The sequence below is a fragment of the Echeneis naucrates genome, chromosome 15 (assembly GCF_900963305.1).
Source record: "Echeneis naucrates chromosome 15, fEcheNa1.1, whole genome shotgun sequence".
NCBI classification, from domain to species: domain Eukaryota; kingdom Metazoa; phylum Chordata; class Actinopteri; order Carangiformes; family Echeneidae; genus Echeneis; species Echeneis naucrates.
In genome coordinates this window covers 6,325,807-6,350,866 of record NC_042525.1, presented here as the reverse complement: position 1 = coordinate 6,350,866, position 25,060 = coordinate 6,325,807, and the positions used below count along the sequence as shown (strand labels likewise).

The 25,060-nt window shown below is 39.6% G+C and overlaps 1 protein-coding gene across 2 annotated transcripts in view; it reads left to right on the top strand.

The window, feature by feature from the left end:
• LOC115055880 (neurexin-1a) overlaps window positions 1-25,060 on the top strand; it is a 230,503-nt gene that overhangs the window by 6,354 nt on the left and 199,089 nt on the right. Inside the window, exons 2-4 of one of the 2 annotated variants that reach the window (XM_029521935.1) lie at window positions 8,886-8,903; window positions 10,509-10,538; window positions 11,720-11,767. In XM_029521935.1, the coding sequence (XP_029377795.1) occupies window positions 8,886-8,903; window positions 10,509-10,538; window positions 11,720-11,767 (96 nt within the window). The remainder of the gene's footprint in view (window positions 1-8,885; window positions 8,904-10,508; window positions 10,539-11,719; window positions 11,768-25,060) is intronic. The other variant, XM_029521936.1, reaches the window with a different exon arrangement.

Here is a 25,060-nt window from a genome sequence, read left to right as displayed (position 1 = left end):
TGCCACAGCTGTGACGGATTATCTATTATAACACTACTTGGTATATGGAGGAGGAGGAGGAGGAGGAGATGTGAAAAGTCGAAATTCTAATTAAATACTGGGGATGGAGATCTTTTTATACATATATATAGTACTGCACAGCCAACATTTTCAGACAGTGATCTCTTTGAATCCTCTCTGGGCTTTTGATCATTTCTATATCCTACATACAGTATAGCTTGCTCTGCCCGTCTTAAAACTTCATTTGTTTAAAATTTTGCAAGCCGACCAAGTACCAACATGAAATTCTTTACTGTTGGTGGCTGAACAGTTCGTTGTTTTTTTCGAGGCAGTCATTCTCCAAGACATTCATGCAGGAAGTATTCTTTTTTTATTTGTGGCAGCGCGAAAATCTGCAAACACCACGTCTGACATTATTCAAAGTTGACATGCTAAAGTTTGCCAACAGTTGCGTATTTAGTTGCCCGGCAACTAAGCCCATTTGGTCTGAGGGAAATATGTTGAATATCTAAATTGAGTACGTTCATAAGCTACTTCGTCTGGTGGGTAGGCAGTGCACAGCTGCTTTATCTGAGGTGTTTGGATGAAAGAAGGACGTTCATGGAGCGGGAAAATAACGCAGGGCTTCAGTGGGCCAAAAAGCTATGACCTATGAACCAAGCAGGCAGAAAGTGAGCGTAGATCTGAGTGGAACTGCAGAGTTGGGCGATGAGCCTCCTTGGATTTGTCTTTGTTCACGTAGTTTTCTGCACATGATAATTTTGATGCATTGTTGCTGCAAAACAACAATAATTCGCTCAGCTTTGTGTTTGCAAGTGTGCCTACGATTATTTTCTGGTATGCACATACAGGAGTGGCGAAGGAATGAATTTCTCAGTCCACCCAGTCAACAATTGGACAATTCAAAGACCATTGTGGCTTCAAGTGTTGCAGCAGCTATGCAGGACCTCGTGGGATGATGCAGCATCTGACCACTTACTATTTCTTTTTCTATGAAAAAAGCAAATTTTCTGTTTTGCGCAGCCTTTGCAAAGTTGTGTGCCCCAAAACGGAGAACCCATCGGGCTCATCTTAATATTTTAGTGAAGTTTAGTATCTGTAGAGGTCACATGAAGGGATTTAGATGTGAATACACAACAGGAACAATGATTTTTACACACCTGTACACAGAGAGGTGTGAGTCACTGCAAACAGAAATAGAAAATGTGCAGTGACTTCATCTGTTTGAATGAGTATCTTGTTTGTGACAGCTCAAGAGCAACGCCACGACTTTTAAATTATTTCATGACAAGGCTAAATGTGAAAGACACGTGCGACTTTTAGATCGAGGTTTTAAGCACGCAAGTAGCTTTCCCTGCATTTACATACATGACTCCTGGCTTTGAGACGCTTCTGTTTTTAAGAAGATAAAGTCTTTATTTGATTGAGCTCTCCATTTCAGCCTTGTCTGTCGTTGTATGACCACAAACCACGTGACCTCACCGTATCTCGGAGAGTGTCACTCTCTCCTGCAGCTTCATTCAGACAAAAGCAGATTAACAGTATACTGCTGTCTCGGAGTCCAAAGACAGATAGCCTATTGGGATCAAGAGATTAGAGGGATTTTCCTGGAGGATTTTTGCCTTGTTTAAATAAAACTGCTCCTGACTGTCAAAGGGTGTTTGTGAAATTCTTTGACACCAAACTCCTCCTTTTAACGGGATTTGTCCACACATTTCAAATAAACACATCCACGAAACACACACCCACACACCCACACACACACACTTGTATTACTCTGGGCGTGCAGTATGTTTCTTATTGGAGCATGCTATGTGAACATATGGAGCTTACTCCGCATCATACGTTACTTAATTAATTGATTGAATGCAGTTATTTTTAACTACTACCATGAAAACGTCATATATGATCACGTGGTAAAATTTTGGCATTTTCAGTTACAGTTCTTGAACGCATTTTTTGATCTTCTCTAAACTGATGCAGGATAAATCTGCACAGAACCCCCTCCGCACCCCCCCCCCCCCAAAAAAAAAAAAAAAAAAAAAATTAAATAAATAAATAAATAAATAAATAAAATAAAAAACAACTTTAAATTCCAGACAGCAGAGGATATTTTCACTTTGAACACAAGTTGCCTTTGATGCTGCTGGTTGGTTGTCATCCTTCATGAAAGTCGTCTCAAATGCTAAAAACAAGTCAAAAGCGCACCGCAGTAATGTGAAAGTTGTCACACTAATGAAGGAGCAAAGACAAATCAGTTTGCAGGAACACTTTTCCTGACTTTGAAGGCCTCGGTGACTGCAACACTACAAATAAACCTCACTTGACTACAGTGTAGAGTAGGTTATGTGCCATAACTCTGCGTAGGAGACTTTGCCCCTTCACAATATCCGCATCTTTGCATCTTAATATATATTAGAAATGATATAATCAGATGAATAAATCACTACTGCATTCACTGCACATTTCTCTGGCACTAATCTGTTCTGCATATTTGTCATTTATAATGGAAAGCTGTAGTTTAAAGTTAACAGAACTTTGAACTTAACTGTGTTTAATGCTCAGTGTGCTTTATTAATACTTCTTTTTTTTTTTTTTTTAACTTGAGCTGATGAGCTGTCACACGCCAGCATTGGGAGTCACAGCTACACTTTCCTTAAACAACTGCTCTAAACAGAAGTAGATGCTTGATGACCATGCTGGAGATTGCTCAATCATGATGCCAGGAGAGCTATCGAAGCTTACAAATAAGCTCAGCTCATACATGCAGTTTCCACTGATTTCTTAATTCCTTCGTCAGGTCTTTAACAGCTCCTGCATCGCCGAAAAAAGATTTAGCCCGCATCTGTAATACGATCCTGGATATTGTCAATCCTGGGATTAAGGTTATTAGAACTACTGTATAAACTGGTCTGATTATCCTGTTGGATCCTTCTAACCCGCAAGATGTAAAAGAATGGCGAGGTCGGTAACACATCTGCTCCCACAATTCTCTGTGTTTGGTCTGTTTCTTTAGATGTATCATGATTGAAATATATTTTCCCTGCACCATCTGTCCAAAGAACCTCAGAGCAGCTGCAATAATAAGATTAATTAAAGTCACCAAAACTAATATATTTTCTTCAGCTGTCTGTGTGACTGTCGCTGTCACCTTCTCATGAGATGAAATGAAAGCATATTCAACATAAAAGAGATTATTTCTATTTTATCACACTAAATCTGTGTTTCTTTTTTGAGGACCTATTAGTAAGTTTTGTTGTTTTTTTTTTCTTTTTTCTTTTTTCTGTGTAGGCAGTGTTATCACAGGTCTTTACTTTCAGAAGAAACTCTCGAAGAAACGGCAAATTCATCATCAAAAATTCATTTAAGTTTTATCACGTCGTTTTCCTCCACAGATGTTAGCATGCTAACCAGCCGGCCATGCTTTGTCACTTTACGATAGCAGCTAACTGCTAGCAGCTAACAGCTATCTGTCCTGAGGACGTAGCAGCACTTTGAGGTGGCGTTATGGCCTCTTGTCGTGTAAACACATCAGAGTCTGGAGTTCTCATGAAGACACCAACAACTCTGCCAAACTGGTTGGTGGATTTGGTTAGATTTAGCTGTTTCCCCCTCCTGCATTCAGTGCTTGTTCTAACGTCGGCAGTCAGCTTCCAGGTGGACAGTTTAAATGTCACTAATATTGCTAACTTATTCCCTGTAAGGCAGTCATTCAGCAAGATGGTGGAACTTTAAGTACCCTGTTCCATATTTTATTTATTTATTTTACATGCAGCATCAGGGATATTGATCCCATGTTGAATTGATATGAAGAGTTGCCTCAAAAGTGCACATGTGACACTGTTGGCCACTTCAGCAGTTTTGTCCAATAAAGCCAAGGGTGGGGCGTGCTATCAATTTCCACGAGGGCGGCTGGTCAATCAGGTCATTTCCTATCGCTCCACCCTTTCTGGTGCTTGAGGAGGATAATGAGGGAGATGGTGAGCTATGTAATGCCACTAGCGCTGCTCTGTTAGATAAATGTATTAGGTTTAGACTGTGGTACTAAGAGATGAGCCCTCACTTATATTCATTACTCTTGATTTGGCCCAAATTGTAATTTAACAACAAATCGATCCTCTGGTAGCTCTAACCTTTTGCTGCAAGGGTTTTACATTTTCCCTTAAAGCGCCTGTGCAACAGGGGATTTCAGAGCAGCCATCCTGCTCGTATTTTTCAATTCTGAGACTGTGTAATGGGTTGGCAATGCAGTCAGTGCCTTCTGTTCTTCTTTGTTGCTGCATGTATGATGATGACATTACGACACTGATTAATAAATCTGCAGAAAAGGGAACATTAAACCCAAAGCTTTTATATGATCCAGTGCATTTTAAAGACATTTTCCATGGAGTCGTATTTTTAACGATTGAACAAATAATTTTAAAGGGGCATTGCACTCATTTTGTGGTGTTCAGTTAATCAGGCAGAGGACAAAACTAAAGACTAACTGTTCTGTTCTGTTAAAAAATTGTTCCAAAGTGCTGTAAAAATTCTGTCCTAATCATTTGTCAACTCTAATTTTCAAAGTAAAGCTTAAGAATGAAATGCAAACTGAAGTGGACGAGTCACACCCCCCCCTTTTTTTTTTTAAAACGAGCACCCAGGTTGGTAAATATCTTTGTGTTATTTGCATTTTTACTGACATCAAATTGCTTAATGTCACTTATACAAGTCTCAGTCAGTCACCTCTTACTGTCATTTACAGTTGTCAGCCGGCACAGTCCTCCACAGGGTCTTTAAAAGGATATTCACGTTGAATTTCTCAACTGGGGAGGCTTTGGATTTTAGCGTCTCCACACCCAAACCTAGTGGTAGCTGACCCACTTTTTTTAAACCAGTGCTGGCATGATAAACTGCTTCAGTTTGAGGCTATCTAAAATGGAATGGAACTGCTTCCATTAAGAAATGTGACTTGCTTAATAAATCATATTATTAAACTTTATTTAACATATTGCTTCTCTGTATTGAACACACCAATAAGACATTTTTGCGTACAATATGACCTTATTTGAGGGACGCTCCAAATGTCCTGACAAGCTGGTCTAGCAGAGAGGCATGACAGTGAGAGAGAAAGGAAGAAAAAAGAAAGATGTTACAGTTCCCTGAATAATAACCACAGTGGACATTGAGTGAAAGGGCCTATTATTAATGCAGAACATGAACACACAATTTTTTTGCGTTGAATTTATTTTCTACAAGTTTAAGTTAAAGTTCAGCTTCCTCTTTCCAAGAGAGAGAAGGGTCAGTTGTTCAAGAGCTGCTACATTACAGACACAATTCACACAACGCCGAGAACAAGCTACAGAAACATTTTTATAAAGAAAACAGTCAATATGAGGTAAAAAAAAAAAAGTAAATGTCTATGGCTATTGTCCCGGTGGGTGTTGTTATAGGTCACTGTGTGAATACAACTTGGATAGTGGGTGGTTATCAGCTGCCTTATTTGCGATGGCATGCAGCTGAAAATCTATTCAACCTTTACAAAACAGACAGTTTTTGAAAGTACAAAGCTCCTTGGCTGTATCCATGACAGGAACACAAAAGGAAATATCTGTGTGTGGGAACAGACCTCATATTTCTATCACATTTGCCTGGGAAAATGAAATTGTGCATCATTTAAATGTAATTTACAGTCTTATGGTAGTTGGCTCCATAGCATTTCCTTTCAAATGAGATCAGAAAAATGTCTGTATTCAAACAGATTCAAACATTTAGTTTTGGAATATATCACCTCTAAGTTTATTGTCATAAAGCAAGAGTGCAACATAAACACGTTAGGAATTCAGATTCGAAAAACCAGAGGAAATAAGACGTTGGTAGAGCTGGAATAAATTTCAACAAACCTAAATGACTTCAGAGCTGGTGACGTTAATGGCAGACGACAAAAACGTTGAGTCAAGCAAACAGAAGGTTCTAAAATTGTCAAATGGCAGAGAAAAATAGATTATAATCTATTGTTGGATGTTGTGTTTAGAAAAAGTGACACAAGGATCTGGGATGTGAAAAGTAGAATGATCATCTAGCCTTCCTGCTCTTGCCATGTCTCTTCAACCAACTGCTCTCATTGTTAATGGCCGTGGGTGAAGCTGACTGATGGCAGCCAGAGAGGTGTGTAATAGTGAGCTGAGAGTAGCCTGCCGCTGACTGCTGCTCTGGATCAGCTGCCACAGGTTTGAACCCGCAGTCACCCAGTCAAGGTTTGGCTGAGGTGTTCGAATCGCACCTGGGGGGTGGGGGGTGGGCGGACAGAGAAGAATATCCATTTATAGGACTCTTCCCCAATCTTTAATTTCTTTTTTTCTTTTTGTGTGTGTTTGTGTTTTTGCACATCAGATGTTCTGTTCACTGATTCATCAAACTGGAGAGTAATGTAATTATTTTCTGTACACCATCAGAGATGCAGATCGTCTGATAGACAGTTGAGTGCATTTTGGTGTTGTGTTACCAGCACAATAGCACTGGGATCACTCTGTCAAGGGGATTAAATGGATTTACGTCTCTGGATTAGGATGTAACCAGCTGGGTACATTTGTGAAAGAAAGTGTGTGTGTGTGTGCGTTTGGATGATAGCGGAATTGCTTTAATGGTCGCTGTCAGGTGATACTGCTGTAAGAGGAAAGCTCATTTCTTCACAACTCCACCAAACGAAGCCTCGCCTCAAATTTTTCACTCAGTAGAATTACTATTAGACACAATTAAATGGTTTTACTGTGATTGTGTATCCAGTCAAATTCTCTTAACGTCTTTATTGTGTTTCTTTTTTTTTTTTTTATGTATAACAATTCGAAACCTGCCGTTCATAACTGTATCTTGCCTGCTGGGGTTTAAAATGTAACATAATGACACTGTATGCTGCATGGCTCAATCTGTATTGAAGCGTTACGCTAAATTTAACGTCGAAGCTCTAAACCTGGTTTTAATTTGGTTCCAATCACCTATGATTATAGGAAGGGAATCACTAAAATGCAGCGTCAGTTGCAGAATAACCTTGTCCACAATCTAAAACAATCCATCAATGTCATGCTCCTAAAAAGGCCCCGTGCTGAAGTGAAATTTTCCAGTTAGCGTCAGTCTTTGGGGTCTTGATGCCAGCAGGGTCTCTCGATTCTTTTACTTTTTTACTGTTCTCTTCTCATGTGGTCACGTTGCAACTGCCAGCTTCATGCCTGCCTCGCCGGAATGCTTTTTTCAGCAGCGTGCTTCTCATCATCAAGCTGACGTTTTGTGAACAAAGTGCATTTTTTAGTTTTACTTCACGCCAGAATTTCATGACTCTTATCCAAACAATTCACAATTAAGATGCACAATCCACTCCAAACAAAGCTGCACAAAAATAAATAAATAATAATAAAAAAATCTCAAATTTCTGTTTTACTTGTATGTAAAACAAACAACAAACAAACACAAATTTGTTTTTAGATCTTCTTGCTAACGGATTGAAGCAGTGAATTGTTTCATTGTCCTATAATTTGTTCACAAAATGATGATTTGGATTGTTTGTGCATGGTGTCTGATATGGAAGGGGAGCCAGTGGCCATGGTAAGTTTTGAGTCCAAAAAAAAAAAAAATCGCTTGAATCTGGGAAAGAAACCATTTTGAAGAGGTAGGAGTTTATTTTGCAGTAAAAATAGGGCTTTTTGGAGCTTTCAGGCTGCATGGACACTGGATTGACAGGACTGACCATTTTTCTAGCTGTACAAATATTGATTAGACGTGCATGCATGATTTTAATGAAGTTATCATCAAATTCTCTTTTTCGTTTTGTGTCATTTGTGTATTTCTGCTTTTATGATTTGAAGTATTTCAATGATGAATCTGGAATTAGTCCTGAGACAAGGCACTGAATGATGAAAACAACTCTTGACTGACAATTTTTTTGTTCTATTTGTAGGCAGTCTATGGGCCCTAACACACTCATCTCACTGGTTTTGCATGTTTCCAGTCACTTTGTCCAAACCAGTTAACTTCCCCCACTGATAGCATGACCGTTACCTCACCTGCTATGGCTTCACCAACATGTAGTGCTTCTCTTGGTCTTACCAATTAGCGCAGCAGATTTTGCAGATCATCGCCTCATTAACTTCACTTTCATTGCCAAAGTTTATGTTTATGGCAATTTCATTTGAGAGGCAAGCTCTTTTTTACATTTCCAGTATGTGCTCACTGATCAGCGCTGTCGAGAAATGGGACCAGATCACCTGAGCCCCAGTAACACAAGACCCCACAGCCTGCTCTGAAAACATGGAGGCATTGCCTTCCCACAGTTAGCTCTATATGTTTAGAGTTTCTCTCACAGTGCATTTTTTCATGTGCGGCATAGAGCAGTGAGTCATTTGAAATAATATATATACAGACTGAATCTGCTGAAATAAATAATTGTTGATGGCACAGTTATAATCCATCATGTTTAAGAAAAAAAGGAGCTAGTAAATAAATGATTAAAAGAGCCACAAAACAGGATGAACTATCCTCAGGCTTCGAGATGTGCTGTTTATCTCCCCACCATCTTATCTCTCATGATCACGACTGGTTCCTAAATTCTAAAGTGGTGATGCCAATTTTTCCGAAATACTTCTTTGGAAGAAATTTCTTCAAGGTTATATCAAATAATAAGAGAGGCTCATTCAGCTACAGCTCTGTCCTGTATTCCAGGTCAGTGTATGAGCAAAAAGGTCGACAGCAGATGATAGGCCTGTGTGTAAATCTTCTCTGCAGGGGTTACAATAGGTCACTTGCATGTGACGTTTAATGCCTTGCATGGTTTCCACATGCAAAGGCCAGTACTAGTCTGCATGCTGCTTAATGAATGTCTTCCTCTCTTTTTCTTTGCTTGTCCGTGCCTCCAGAAGACAACTATACTGAAGGTGGGTATATTTCCGCAATTGCTGGTTGTCCATTTTCTGGTAAAGTTTGTGTGGCTACACATTGTCATGTTCGCTGAGGCTCCCCAAACAAATGTAAGCCAATGTTTTGTACTGGCTAAGGTAGTGCTATTACTGAAATGGTAAGTCTGATTCGTTTAGTTTTTTTTTTTTTTTTTTTTTTTTCTATTTTCCTGAAAAGCTGCAATTGTAAAAACCAAACAAGTAAATCAATGAAAATATATTTTATAAAATTACAGAATATTTGCTGTTGGCCTTTTTTGAGAAATTATTTTTGTATATATGATTTTTTTTTGAAAGCTAAAAGAAAAAAAAAAGTGATTTCAAATGTTTAAAGGTTACTTCTAGTATCCTTGGAGAACATGGATTTCTACACTACCAAGTGTAAATGCTTTTATCGCTGGTGCAAATTCAGGCCTTAGCTTGACTTACAAATAATAGCAAGGTGTTGGACCTTGAGAGCAAGACTTGAAGGCTGAGAGGCTAAAATAAAATCAATCAAAAAGAAATAAAGGAATGCAAAAACTGCAAAGGAAAGTTTACCCAAAGAAAAGAATCACAAACAGACAAATTCATAGCAAGACTAATAATTAAGTTTTTTTTAAAAAACTTAAATAATTATTTGAAGAAATGGCCAATGTTTACCAAAAATAAACTAAATTTTTATTTGCTTTTCTTACAGTAAGTCTTCAGTGTGATAAACTAGGCTTTCCAATGGAGATTTATTTGACCTGAATATAAGAAGTCTCTTGTTAGTAAGGTGGCAACACTGTCATGAAAAGGGATTTTTTCCGTTTCCATGAAAAGGCCACTGAAAGAAAGTAAAGCTTTGTAGTGTAATTAGCCAGTTTTCTACCTAATATAGAGCTCTTTAACATAGAAACTAGCTGTTTTCAGATTTAAGTGTCAAGCAGACTCAGTGACAGCAACCAAATCAGTGTTTTTTTAGCTTTCAGGCTTGTTGTTCGAAGTTGTATAGCAAGATTAAAAACATGTCACCTGAAAGCTAAAAGAGCCACCTCTCAAACAGAACTCAGCGCTCAGTGGTTAGTGTTCATGGTCAATATGGGTTAACAGTGTCAAAATGATATAATACAGCTGACCCAGTAACGTGCTCTGACCAGACCATGTCCAATCGCCTTTTTTTTTTCCTCTGGGTGCCAACATGTTACATGGACACTTGATTGTTGTTGTTGAAAGTCAAGGTAAAGCAGTCTTCAGCTATATTTGTGCGTAGGGATTGGTCTGTTACTGGTATGTAGGATGATAGTCTGCATACTTCTCATCCTTAAGGGGGGGGGAGGAGGAGGGGGAAACAAAACGGGCCGACCTGAATTTAGATTTCTGAATGATGTCTAGTAAGTGGCTGATGACACATTCGCAGCCTGCTTCGGGTGACCGAATGCTCATCGCGCTGACCCTGTCTGTGCATCCTCGTCTGTTTCTCTCCGTTCCCGCTCTTCCCTTATCCCGACGCTCCTGAAGTAACACAGACATCTGCTCTGAAAGAGATGCCTGCATGTCAGTGTCACACAGCTTCCCATGATCCCTTGTTCTCTGCTGACTGTGCTCTTGTTTTCCTTTAAGGTCTGGCACACCTGATGATGGGCGACCAAGGTATGAGCTCTGTTCCTTTATCCTGCCGTTCCCTCCATTGTTCCGCCCCGCTCACGTTTGTGCCTGGAAATATGTGTGCCTCTAACTCTTATGCAGCACTCAGGCTTGAAGCTTCATATGTGGGCTGTCATTTCACTTATTTTGAATGACCTAGTTGATGTTCATTTTCCTAGTGACTTCTCTTTTTTTTTTTTCCATGTGACCCCCTTTTCAAGCTCATTTGGCTTTAATCTCCCCATTCTGCCGGGTAGCCGTGTCATTTCTCTCCACATTTTCTTTGTGGCGTTTTTTTAATTATTAACGTCGTCCATACATGCTGATGTTTTATGACGGTGTGGTTCAACTAAGGGGACTTTTGAATTAACATTATTCGGAAATAATGCATGTTGGTGGCTTACTGACTGTTTTAACTAATCCTCGTCTGCCCTCGCTGTTGTACTGCATGTGTGAGCATCTGCGTCGACACTCTTGCATCTATTCATCTCTCCATTTCTGTGGCTCCATGCCCTTGTCATGCAACAGAACAGTATTTCCTTCTCTCTTCTGCGCCATCCCAAATTTTCATCTCATTTAAACACATAAACAGCCATCAAGCCTCTCTCTCTGCTCTCCTCTGTCCTTTTCCGACCTGACCATGACACTGTCTTCTCTCCTTTTGTTCTTCCTTTTTGTCTGGAATCTGCTTTCTTCATGGAACATTTCATCAAATCTCATAGGTAAAAATAAAGGTACTACCTTTTGAATTGTCTGGCTTTCTAAAGCTATAACAGCAGTATTTGTAGCATGTAGCAGTCATATACTCATGCGAAGAGAAGTATATAAAGTCACTGGCATTTTAAAAATTGCTTTCTCAACTATTAATGAAAGCTTTCCAAGGTAGGTGCCGCTTTGGCTTTGCATTCACATGTTAAAGCCGTGCCTCTTGTTTTTTTCTGCTTGATGCATGGGAATCCCAAATGAGACTCATGTGGGCATATAAACACAATAGTTGCTGTCCCTAGTTCCAGTACACCACCACCACGCGGGGTAACTACGCTCTTTTTATTACAAATAATGGGCTTGGGATTGCGGGTGAGGCTTGATCATAGTGTTGTGGGCCTCCATCCTGGCTGTGATCCTCACCTCTTCTCCCTGTGGGGTAAGTGGACTTCTGATCTTTCCCATTTGACTCTCCTCCTCAGGGCAGAGAGGGGAAGCTCGGCTTGTAAGATCCCTACTGAGCATTCAAGGTAAAACTTTGATTCTTTCAAGTTGGTTATTGAAGTAAAACCCAATTTAGCAAGTCATCATATTGAGAGGGCAGCTTGAATGTCACGGTGTACGGTGAAAATCACAAAAACGCACACTGTATGACGTTAAATTTGACAACTAGTGTTTAACACTACGGCATTCAAGCGTTCCTCCTGCATTCCTTAAAAAGGAAAAAAAAATGGATTTCTGCTCTCGCTGTTGCTTTGACGTTTGCTATGTTTTTTTTGTTGGGCAGTTTTTGGTTCATTTTCTTTTTCTTGAAATCAAAACAAAGAATTTGGTGTTGTATTAAAATGCTGTCTCTTGTCATATACTTGTGACTGATCACCTGAACAGGTAAGTCTCCAAACCGCCTTGTGGATGTATAGTTTCAGCGTACACTGTGGGAACAGCAATCGCTCTGCTGCTACGAGTCAAAGATGTAGCATGAATAACATTGACTCGTGACACACACACACACACACACACACACACACACACAAACCGATGAAATGCAGCAACTGATTTTTCTATCTCCCAAGGTAAGTGGCATTTCCATGTTCAAAACACATACACCTTCTTTGACATATACAAATGTGAATAAATACAATAAATGTATCCATTTGAATTCGAAATTCGGTATAGCCGGTCTCCTCTGTAGATGGCTCCAAAATTGTGAGTGCCTGAGACAGTTTTGTTAGTTGTCAGTGGTATCATCACATTGCTATGTATACATGTATTGACTTTTGGTAACTTGTGAAATACAAACCTGCACTGCAACTCACAGATCAAATCACAAACACATAAGCAAAACTGCGGCGAATGCAAGCTGAAACGATATTCGATATATATTCTACTCGAGTACTATCCTTGATGTCAACCTGCAGTTTTACACAAATCACTCAGACGGTGGATTTTTAGACTGGTATTACTGAGTGGTGGCTTTGTACGATATGAGGCCTTTATCTAAAACTAACAGGTTTTCACGATGATAAACCAAACGCCCAGCTTGGATGTGGCAGAAGGAGAGCCGCAGGGAGAGATTGAGAGAATGCTGATGAGGCACAAATCTGACATTCTGCTTCTAATTTGGGCCATGCTTTGTTGTCCCTTGTGCCATACAGTGTGAAACCCAGTCAGTCATATTATGTACTGTGTGGTCAAAAACACTTATTCCCTGTTTGAGAGTTAAATCTAGTGGCGAGTTTGTATTCATTGTCTGCCTTAAGCTCGTGAGAATATTATGTATTATGTTAGTCCCCCAAAGGTCCTCCTGTGTCACATTAACCACTTGTGTGGTTTATCCTCTGTTTCATGGCTGCTTTCTTGAGAATAGGCTGGTTTATGTGCGTTGCTTTCAGCCGGGGCTTTGACACTGGATCCATAAAACCTTGTTTCTGTCCGGCTCTAGAGAGCAGGGCACACAGTAGGATAAATCGTAACACTGCTTGCAGAAAATCACTTGGGTATTTAATTGCTGTCATCACAATAAACTGCCATGTGCGGCTTAAGAGGAAGTGCAGGCTGTGCAGGCAGGCTTACGACTACAACTGGGCTATTTCTAAATTAGTATACTTTCTAATGTGATTGCTTTGACTTTCTAAAGATGGGAATTGCCCTCCTTTTCATTATATCATGCATATTCCCAGAGAGTTCTGCGAGGTGAGCAAGAGGATCCCATTGCTGGTTGGCAACATATTTTGCACGACAAAAATGTTATCGACAGTAAAAATGCAACAATCCGTTTACAGAAAGGGAGCAAAGGAATTTTACGCACAGGTAAAAATGGCACAGTTCCTTTAAGTTGTAATGTAGGTCTCCTGACCGTCAAGCCTGCTACACTACAGTTAGAAAAATTGGCAATCTCATGGCCATTGTGTGGGTTAACAGTGTGTGGAAATTGGTTATGTTCTCACACTGCAGTTTTTGTGGTTTTCAACAGTAAACATTAAAATTGTTGACATGATCAGAACCAATTTGTGTGCTAGTGAAAAGTCTTGTAGGAGTCATGAATGAAGCCCAAACCAAAAAGAGTCCCTTTAGTATTTTAAAATTAGTGCTGTCAGCTTTAACGCTATGAAGCACTCCTTTAACATGCTTTTTTTTTTCTTTATTCAATTAATCACGTGATTATATTTTGTCCCTTCGCCGCATCCTTAATTTGTCCTCCGTCAGCAGCTTCCTGTTTCCTCATGATGATAAATCACGGGAGTTAACGACAACAAACCGCTTTGGAAAGGGTTAGTTTTACTTTAAAAAAAAGCTATGGATTTTTATTTTTAGTATTTTTTTTTTTATGGACTTTGTAATGAACTCTACACTTTGTGTATACACGTCTGCCCAGTTGTCAATGTAGAATAATGTAGTATTAAAAAAAAAAATAAATCTTTTGTCTCAAGGCCAAACATTTCTGCTGTTGAAGATAAGCTGTATTTCTGGAGTAGACATTATGTAGACATTGCGTTACATTGAGTGCATGGCACTTTGGCTTGAAATAAAAAAAAAAAAAAAAAGGCAAGTTCATAAAGTCATTTTTTATTTTAATTCATTTGGTTTCCAATCAAGATACATCGTTAACATGGACTTAAAAACTGTAATTAAATAACTAAATTATAAAAGAGCGATTGATTGCGATTAATTATTGTGATTAGTTGTGATTTTAAAAATTGAAATATATGTTGTATAGTGGTATTTGTATGGCAAATATAAATAAATAATATACATGATTGAATACAATTAGAGCCAAAGAAGAGACATTTCAGCGTTCTGACGTTGGTGTCCCATCCCATCCAGGACATGCTGAATCAGAAAAGAAAAAGCATCTAGTGTGGCACGGTACAATAATGGTTCGCAGCAACTCAGCATTGCTCAGTGAGTAAGTGTCGTAGGAGTGTTTGGTCTCACTAGACACACGATATGTGTTCTTTTTCTTCCTTTATTTTTCTACATAACACAGACAGTTCAATACAAGCTCCGCCGTCTGACTTCTTTAGAATTTTATTTAATGTGTTTAAATTTGTGCAGCGGCTATAACAGAAGATCATTCTGCCGAAGTTGCGTGAACTTCAACACTTAATGGTCTCACTTCCACATTTGGGGAAAAAAAAGAAAAAACATCAACCGCTCTGTTACTACAAATGTTCGATGCAAGTCTTTCTGACCTGTTTTTCCATTCAGCTTCTTGTGAAATCTGTTCAAGCTGTGTGTGAGTGATGTTTTTCACTGTCGTTTGCAAGGATTACACTTCCCACCATCAACCATGCCTTGAGAATTTCAATTGTTCCCAAAAAAGACGGCACAGCAGCTGTGTTGCGATGATTTGTCTCATATTTTCCTTGTCTTATGAAGCAGTAAATTTTAGTGACTTCTATGTCATCCTCAGCAGTCAAATAAAATTGTTGTGGATTCTAAAACACTCGAAACAACCCCCCCCCCCCCCCAAAAATAAAATAAATAAAAAAATAAAAAAAATATAACTGGAAAGCATTTTTTGTAATTCTCTTGATACATTTTCAGTGCACCATGTAGTGCTTCCCTGCCGTTGTTGGCTTCTGACAGCACAGTAGGCATCAGGCGGGATTAGATATTTTTGATGTCTGGCACCCTTTGGATTGTGTGTGATCCGACGAGGGGGTTATTCCGTGTACCAGGGCAGAGAGCAGCAGGCGACGAGAACATGGCAGAGCGGTGCATGCTGGTTCCACATGTGTCGGGTGGTCGCAGAGCTTTCACACCGCCTTCCTTTCCCGGACACTTAAGGCGACGGGGTTTGTGAGACGATGTTAATATTAGCTGGTTGTCAGAGTATGTCAGTTTACTTTCGCGTGACTGTCTGTGTACATGTCAGTCAGTTGTAGCGATGACTTTGACAAGCAATGGAAAGGCTCGTCATTAAATCCTGAAGTGGCATTTTGAGCTGAAAGTTTTAAATAATATGGAAAAAAAAAAAAGTGGCCATGAGGCGACAGAGTATCACTGCACTGAAGACCTCGCTTTCACTTCTGTCTTGGTCTTCCAGCAAACCAAGCATTCATGTGGAAAATAGTTTTATAATGGAGTGATCTTTACACTTTCCAATGATGGCCTTCAACACGGAGTAGGCCATCTTAAGAATCCTAGACCTTTGCGGTGATGGCGTAACGGGTTGTTTTAGATAATGTGGAACGGCATGTGAGAGTGCAGCTTGTCAAGACTTCTTTGCTGTGTTTATTTGACAGGTAACAAAATAGCATGTGGTGTGCGTTGAATTGTCAACAGATGTTGGATTTGTTGCCTGACATGAAACCTGGAAGGCTGTCAGTAAATTTATTTCAGCTTCATTGACTCCCGGAGGATTACATTTTCTCAGCTTTGACCGCAGATATTAAGCATATCTGCGACTGCAGTCTTCTCTTTCTTGGATATACGTTAACACCTACAGCTGATGTTTTTGAGAATGAAGAAAAACCAAGATGTCCTTTAGTGAGCGGGGCACTGAGTGCTCACGCCCAGCAGTCTTGATTCATGTGTCTGGGGCATACTCAGTTAATAACACTTTACAGTGAGCAATCATCTGCGATCCCATCGTGTAAAATGTCAGAAGTTGCTCTTTGGGAAGCTGACTCAGAATTCGCTCAAGAAAATCTTAACATGGTTTCATATCCAGGCTTTGGCATATGGGTAACATCATCACCATCTGGTCTGAAAACTGAGGAGCCTGGCTGAAGCACAGGCTGCATAGAAATCAGTAACACGTTGCTCGTCCCCAGTGAGAACACGGTGGAGGGAATAAGGTGCATCTTCTTCCTTTTCCTGCGAGGCTACAGTTTTTTAAAATGTTTCGAATAACCAGCCTGTTCACTAATAAGGTGATATTCATGAATAAGCTGATATTCAAGCGTCCTGTATACAGCATGTCATTTCCAGCAGGTAAGGCTTTCGAAATGTCAGTGAAATGAAATCCAAGTGCTCAGAGAATGTCAGGGAGCTGTCTGTATATTTCAGTGTTTCCCTCCAAAAGTTGTCATATTCAGACAGCTCCCTTAATAAAAACGAGGAAATTCTAAACACAAAGGTGAGAGAAAAATGTTTACCATAGCATTATCTTTCAAGTGTCACAGACTTGCTAAGTTTCCGGTTTTAAGTCTCAGCTTCTTTTTTTTTTTCTGCTGAGAAGTACTCAAAAAGTGTTTTAACATACCTTAATTTAGTATTTTTTTTTCTGTCCAGGGATCTAAATTTAAAGCTCATCACTTAGCATGACGCTCATTACACTCTAAAAATTGATGTAAGAAAAACTATTTATCTCCTTAAAACCCCGGTTTGCTATAAGCCTCAAACCCCTCCAGGCTGCTGCTGTGTAATTGTTACTCCATCTAATAAATGCTAGGAGTGTGTATGCAGTACAGATGGGTGGCGAATCAAGGAGAAGTGTTGGGCCACCACGCATCACCAGAACTGCCTCGGTGCATCATGGTGTTGATTCTCTACGCCTCTGAATTTTACTTTTGAGCAAACGCCATCCTTAAAAAACATATTTCCTCATTTGGGGCTTTGATGAAGTTTGACTGAGTTGAGATCAGGTGCCTCGCATCATCATCAGCCCAGTGGCATGTGGTCGCTTTTAGAGAGGGCTAAGCAGAGCCCGTCCAATAGTGCAAAAACTGATCGCACATCCCGATAAGCACACTTTGGCTATTGCTAGTGGCTCTGCGAAGATCCCAAGATTATTCTCAGTGCACGAACCGCCAAAAAAGGCTGCCATTCTCTCCGCTTGATGAGCCCCAGCCACAACAGAGACGCCAGATTACTTCTCTGTAAAGGTCAAGCATTCAGCCCCACTTTTGGAGGATATAATGAAGGATGACTCATCTCACTTTTTTCCACATCTCCGTTGACTGGACTATCATGCTTTTATTTTCTGACAGACAGGAAAAAAAGGAAGGAAGAAATGCTCTGCTGTTCCACAGATATCACACTTATGCATGGGCATCGTGCATTAAATCGCAGGCGTGGCTATCTTTAAACAAAGGTGGGACAAGTGCCACTCAATTTTCAACATTATCAGTTTGGACCCTCTCACTTTTGCCGCGGTTGATAACCAGCACATCAGTTTATCCACTCAGTGCTTCATCAAATCTCTTCCACTTTTTTATTGAGTCAAAACTAAATCAGTTCAACTCCGCATTTTCACTGCTACTGGCTGCTACTTGCCACACATCGCACACATACACGTGTGCCAGGCTGATGCTTTTGCAGATGCACGGTTACCAGTGAAGCTGAATTAAGGTCTGAAACTCTGTTATAACAAAATCTTCGGGATATTTTTACTGAAATAAAAATGATAGCTCATGGCTGCTCCAGAAGTCTAATTATGTGTTTAAAAGGGTGTTGCTCCTAGAAATGGAACTATATTAGTCATCAAATCAATTTCTCTACTCTTGGCTTTTTAATATCTTCAAATATGTGATTTGGGGCGACTCCTCTGGATGTAATTACAAAATGTACCCACCATTCTTCAAGTGTCAAAACACCAGAATACAGGAAATGACATTTACTCTAAAAAGAGATTCAGGAGGTTTCTCCCAGATCCGCAGTCCCTTTCATTCATTTGAGAAATCTTTTCAAGGTTTGGTTTTATGAAAAATGTAAATCCACCTCAGTTACTATAGATGTCCTCAATTATCAAATGATTCTGTATTTTGCTGTTCGGTTGGTGACCTTTTATATCACCAATTATATCAGCCAGCCTTCAACTTAGTACATAACGATAAAATACAGCAGTTATCACTGCCCTTCTAAAATGCCCAGTAAACATCAAGTTAATGGTATCAACCATAGACTTTAGATTAGAATGGCTCTCGATCTGCCGAGCCTTGTTCAATAAAACATGATGCTTCTTTTTAAAGGTAGGATCCGATTTAGAGGGAGACACGACCAAGCAGGGTACCCTGGCGACTATGCGGCCAACGTCCTGTAGCACAAATTGCCGCAGACCAGGTCAGCTCCACCCTCTCATACAACTACAGCTTCCTCTCATTAAAAAAAAAAGATAGCAATAGCAATTACAAACTCTGAGCCTCTGTGGCACAATGCTCAGCGAGTAAAAGTCATTTAGCTCTGAATGGCATTCATTTTGGTTTGCTTTGGTCTACGCCTCTGTAGAAAGGGGTTGTGAATTGGTACAGACTGAGAGTTGGCGATGATGAATGACACCGCTTCGCTGTGTGTTTCGGACATGAAGCTTTTTGTCAGAGTTTTGCATTTTTCACCTCGTACAATGTCTCAAAGCTGTCAGAAGAAGAGGATTTTCCGGTCTATCTGCAGCGAGCCTCTATGCCGCCTTGTTAAAGAGGAACTCTCTTGATTATTGGACTTCCTTCCCAGGCTGTGCGACCATTACCATACTTAGTGAATTCTTCCCTCTTTTCACTTACTTCCTGACTCTTTCCAAATCTGCACCGTACCTGGACCTATTCCGTCTGCTGCCGCAGGGACATCAGCGTTTGTTACAAATGAGTTGATTGCACTTGATGGGTCACAGCCACAAAAATGGAGAAACAAACACCCTTACAGTGGAGGGGGGAAAAAGGCCCTGTAATTGCCTGGAGGGAGATTTGTGTATCTTGACATGGCAGATTGGCAAGACTGCACTAAAGCTCCACAGATTAGCACATTACCACAGATCCTGCTCCTGAGGGCTAGGCAGAAAGACACAGAGAGAGTGAAGGACTTAAGGCCGATAGCAAGAGGCACGTAAAGAATGAGCATAAGGAAATGGGCAGAGAAAGGGAGACGGGGTATAGTGTGATAAAGTGGGATTATAAACCAGAGGCATGCGATTATAGTAGACTCCCAGAGAAAATAATGACGAGGAAAAAAAGAAAAAAACATTTAAACTGTTGCCTGAAGTTCGACGAGGGCATTTTCTTCTGAAGAAGTTCATTTTATTTGTTTCAGGCAAACATTCGGAACTGCCTGCCCGGTTTTCTGATCGACATGTTTTGCCTCCATGTGCCAGTCTTAGCTCCATAGCTGCACCCTCAATCAGATAAACAGCAGAATGCCATCACATCTTTAAACTGCCATAACTGACAGTGTTTCTGAGGTTGGTGGCAGGTTTCAACAGAATTTCTGTCTTGCGTGTGTAAATCATCAGTGACAAGAAAATCCAACAGCAGACTTTGGATTAATAGTTATCAATGCCTTTCCAAAAGAATATTTATTATGAGAGATGACAAGAATATAATTTTTTTCCAAGCTAAAGAGAGGGCGAAGGAGAATGTAGAATAAAAAGGTTGGATCAATATGAACAAGGCTCATCTAGCTCCCCAGGTAGAGTGGAAGGAGATCTGCTCCGGATCAATATCGCTGGTCGATGCCAGTGAGAGACTGCAGTGATGAAAAACTCTATTTCTTGGCCCGGCAGAATGGAGTGGTTGAATCGTAGCAGAAAATAGATAAAAGGGAGATACCGATACTTCAGCTGTAGACTGTGAAATGCAGCCTTTGCATGTTGGTTTGTTTAGCTAAATTCTATCTTTGAGTTCATGGATTAAATCCATTTTACTGTCCTCCTGACGCAATACTGCCAGGTGTTGTTGTGATGTAGTGTTTAGTGTATGGGCTCTCATTTATCCTCTCAGTATCCTCTCAAATGCAATAAAAATGCACACAAAAATATGTTCTTAGAATGACATATGGTTGTGTAGTTCTGCTTTGTGTGGGTTATTTATGAGAGCCAGCAAGTGGCTTAGCTACCTTCAAAGAGATTGTTATTTCCCCCCCACCATTAATGCTTCATTCATCTTCTCCCATTAGTCTGCACGCTGCTGCTTTCAATGCTGCTTGGGAAAAAAAAAAAAAAAAAAAAGGAATCGGCGTGACGAATTTACATGGAATCGCTCACACTCCAGTTCATTTTCGTGTGTCCTCGCCATGACTTTTTCATGGTGGCGTTGTAATGCCAATGGATCATTTCAGCTGTAACAAACGAGAAACGCACGCTTGCACAGAAAAGAAAGAGAAATCTTCCCACTGAATGAAGCACTGCTGGAGATCGAAATTTTTTTTGAGTCCCTTTGCATTTATGCGTCCTCCTCGATAAGTGATCATTATCACAATTACTATTATTTTAAAAGCTGTGTAAGATCAGCATCTGGGCAGCACAGTGGTTAACACGTATGTCGTGTTATCAGTGTCCTGGGGCCTTATGCTGCATGTTGTTCCTCCCTCTCTCTTTCCACTTCCTCTCATCAGAATAAAAGCATAGAAGCCCAACAGATCAGCATCTGACTGAATAAATATTACTTTAAATATACACATCATCTTAAAATGCTGATATCGTTTGATTAAAGGGCAGTTCAACCCATAATTACTATATATAGTTGTCAGACATTTTGGCATGAGCCATGCATTTCTCCTTAGTATTGACATTAGCATTTTACGCGTGCTAAAAAATATATAAATAAATGAAAAAATAGAGCAAATCTCAGTGGTCGAGTCAAGAAATAAATAGAATAAATTAAACTGTGATTAGGAGCTGAAAGTCCTGGCACTATTGATACAAGAGTCTGTGAATATTTTCTTAGTGCCCAAACCCAAAAGTGGATGCTATTTCAATGATGCATAGCAAGGAAATGGCAAAGCTCCCTGTGGGAAATTGAATAGTCCATTTCCAATCGAGTGTGCCCAGGAAAATCCATGGGGGTCAGTGGCAATTTGTCTCAGGAGTTCTGCACTGGGAGTCATTACACTCAAGACCAACGTGTCCCCAGGGACACCACCATTCTTTAAAGGGAGACTTGTATTCCCGCTTGATCTATATTTATAAAATATTTCCCACCTCTCCTTGCGCTCTTGCAGCTCTGGAGAGTTTTCCCCTCATTGAGACGAGTGGCGTGCGTGCAGCATAGTAACCGGCACAACATAACACTTTTTTCTCCATCATAGTAAAGGTAGTAGCTCATTAGCCTCTATTCTTGCCAGCTCATCTTGGTTTAACAAATACCTCATGCCCCTTCTTTAATTATAAGCAACATGCCATATCTGCTCCACTCTGAAGACAATTTTTGTTGTGGCGCATATTACAGGTGTCATGAATTTTAATGTACAAAATGTGCTGCTATCATTCACTGGTGCTTAAGCACGAAGAAAGGGAGTTAAGTAAATGTTTTCTGTTGTACAAAACCAGGGATTACTTCCTCAGTCACTGCAAAATTTAATTGAAACGAGATGAGTGTCATTTTTGTCTTCTTCTTTCCTTTTTTTTTTTTCCTATCACTGTGACAGCGGTTTCCTCTAAAAGCCACTAAAAGATAATGATTCCTGACTGGGTTGCTAATTCATGAGGCTGGATGCTGCTACCTTGTCATTTTATCCATGTGGGCGAGAGCAACTCTTTGCTAATCTGATTGCCGTGAGAGTCTTTCTTTGTTGATGATCAGTTTGCTTTGAGGGGGAAAAAAAAAAAACTTGAAATGGTCATGACTTAAAATGAAGAGCAATTCATGATAACCCTCAGATCTTCTTTCCAGGCTGTAACGTTTGAAGTTATATTAATATCGCCTTTTCAAGTGAAAGTGATACCATTATTAGTGCAACCATATTTCTTTTTTTACACATTCAAACTCAGTGTAGCGCAATACTTAGTGAAATGATGGCAACCTATCTTTGAATGAACCGCGAGATTTCATTTGAATCCGTTCCACTTCATAAGGCTCATATTCCTGTTGTTCACCTAAAAAGATGTTTTCACCTTTCACCTGTAAATTCATCTGGTTCCGTTACTCGACCCCCCCATTTCCTGTCCTTTGTTCCCCCTCATTTCTCCCTCAGATTTGAATTACCTGTACATTCTCCATCTTCATGGACAGAATGAAGGGATGCGGGAGATTACATGACCGCATGTGATCCATTGCCAGTCTATCATTGAGTTTCTAGAAATCACCTCGGTCTTGTTTTTTAGCTTTGGAAAAGTTCCACCCTCAAGAAACATCAAAAATATTGCACAATTGCTGTTTTTGCCATTAGCAGAAAGTCAGAGGCGTCTTTTATCTGGACTTCAGTGTATGTAGCTCATAAATTTCACCTTAAAAGTACCAAAACAAGCTTTTTTTCCTCTCAAAATTGGCAAATAACACATAATAAAATTAGGATTTAGAGGAATGTAAGTACTTGTATAAATTTTAATGCATTGGATTGTATGTATTGGATGAATTGTATCATTCTCTGATTTATTACATTTATTAAATGTAGCTAACTAAAAATGAGTTTCCTGAAGTTCTTAGTCATTTTCAATGGCCAGTATTGACAATGTGTGAGCTTTTTCCCAAAGAAAAACAACATTTGCCCTCAAGACATTACATGTCAGATGCTTCTAACGCTGATATGCCTGAATTAATAACTCCACTGCTCCACTCTTAGTAGAAATAGCTTCATAAGATAAAACTGGGGCTTTATCATCCATATGTCTTCTCTCCAGTGGCATTCGCACCTCCTCTGAATTATACTTGAAACTAATTGTTTCATTTGTGGTTATTCTCTCTGGTGTCTCACTAATCCATTTTTTTTTCTTCCTGAGCTTCACCACTGTATTAGGTATGTTTTGCTCGAGCCACAATGAATTGACGTCTTAACGTTTAAATTACTTGAAGGATGAGATTCTGACAAAGCAATGAATACAGTATGCTGTTCTGTAGTTCCTGCTGTCTTCAGTGCACTGCAGCAAAATACACGGCTGTGCAAAGGAACATTTAAAAACTTCCACTTATTCCACAGTCATTCTGTCATTATGTGGCAAACATGGGCGCTTTGATGTCATACTGTAAAGTACCAATTGAATACGACATCACATCCATGCCGACTACTTTTAGATCTGCATTCTGTGTCTTACTGAGAGAATCTATTTATTTATCATCTTCATTATAAGGATCAAAAACTGATTTTTAATCTACTTTTTTTTTAATAGATATAGTCATGTTAATTTGGGAATTTATTTTCCTGTTAAACAAGTAGAAGTGACTGTTTAAAAAAAAACATAAGCTTTTATTAGGCCTTGTGCTGCCTGGGGGAATGGCACTATGTACAGTAAATATGACTTTCTGATGGCACTGCTGAGGCCATAATTCCCCGTCCCTGAGCTCAGGTGAAGGTCACTGGGGGAGCTGTCAAAATATCCGCGTTCCCATGAACGTGCTACCACAGCAAGGCTCCCAAGAATTAAAGTGACTCTCTGAATAAAGCCAAACTAGATCATTAATTTTTGTTTCTGTTCACCATCTGCTGTTATTTATCCTCAGGTGTTACTCTTTTCAGCTGCTGGGACTTGGCTGGATTTTCCTACGAGGCAGTGAATTAGCTGCATGATTTGAACTGGCAATGTAACAGCACACCTCGCCTTACATTTGTGGATGACTTCAACTTTTAGTAGAGAGCAGTCAGGAACAAGCGAAGGCCACTAATCTAACTGCAATTTCTGATGGAGTGAATTTGCGTGATATACATTTAATCTCATGTGAGTACAGCACATTGTACACTGATGTTTATCATATTCATTCCATTATGGGAGAAACCATTATCCCTTAGGTCGGCATTATAAGGAAGTGCAGCTAGGACTTATTGATTTCATTTAAGAATTTACGCCATGCTAGTGAGCATTTTTTCTTTTTCTTTTTTTTTTTTTTTTTTTTTTGATTAAAGCCACAGGAGGCAAGATTTCACATAAAAAATAGATGATATCAAGCAGCATTGCAAAGTGGGGCTTTGTCAGAAGGGCATCCTATCCTCTGTAACGGAGATCACACACATTTTTCCCATTCTTGCTAAAATTAGTTTCTGGAGTTCAGTACGGTCACTTCACCCACAGGAAATTTAAAAATCCAAACTTAATAAAGACTTGTCTTCGAAGGACTGCACCGTTCAGCAAATTGGTTTCATTCTGTCATCTGTCTGCTTGTGTATCTGTGAGATATACTTAAAATGTGCTCTTAGATTATAACATTTAAAATGATGGATAGACAGACAGATAGATAGATATTTTATTAATCCAGAAGGAAATTTCAGATATAAGATTTAAGAAATAGGGCCTCAAAATGAAATTGAATTTAAAGAAACAGAAATGTAAATACACATTAAGACAAACAAGCTAAGGTACAGCTTCTAAAATCCATGGCAATAGTAAGAAAAACATACGGAGAAGCACATCCGTTGCCAGAATATCAAAGTGCGCTGGATGTGTGCTGTCAGCAGGGTGTCCTATAGAAGGTATGCTGTGTATATCTTATAGATGAATAAATGATTATGTTAAAGTCAGC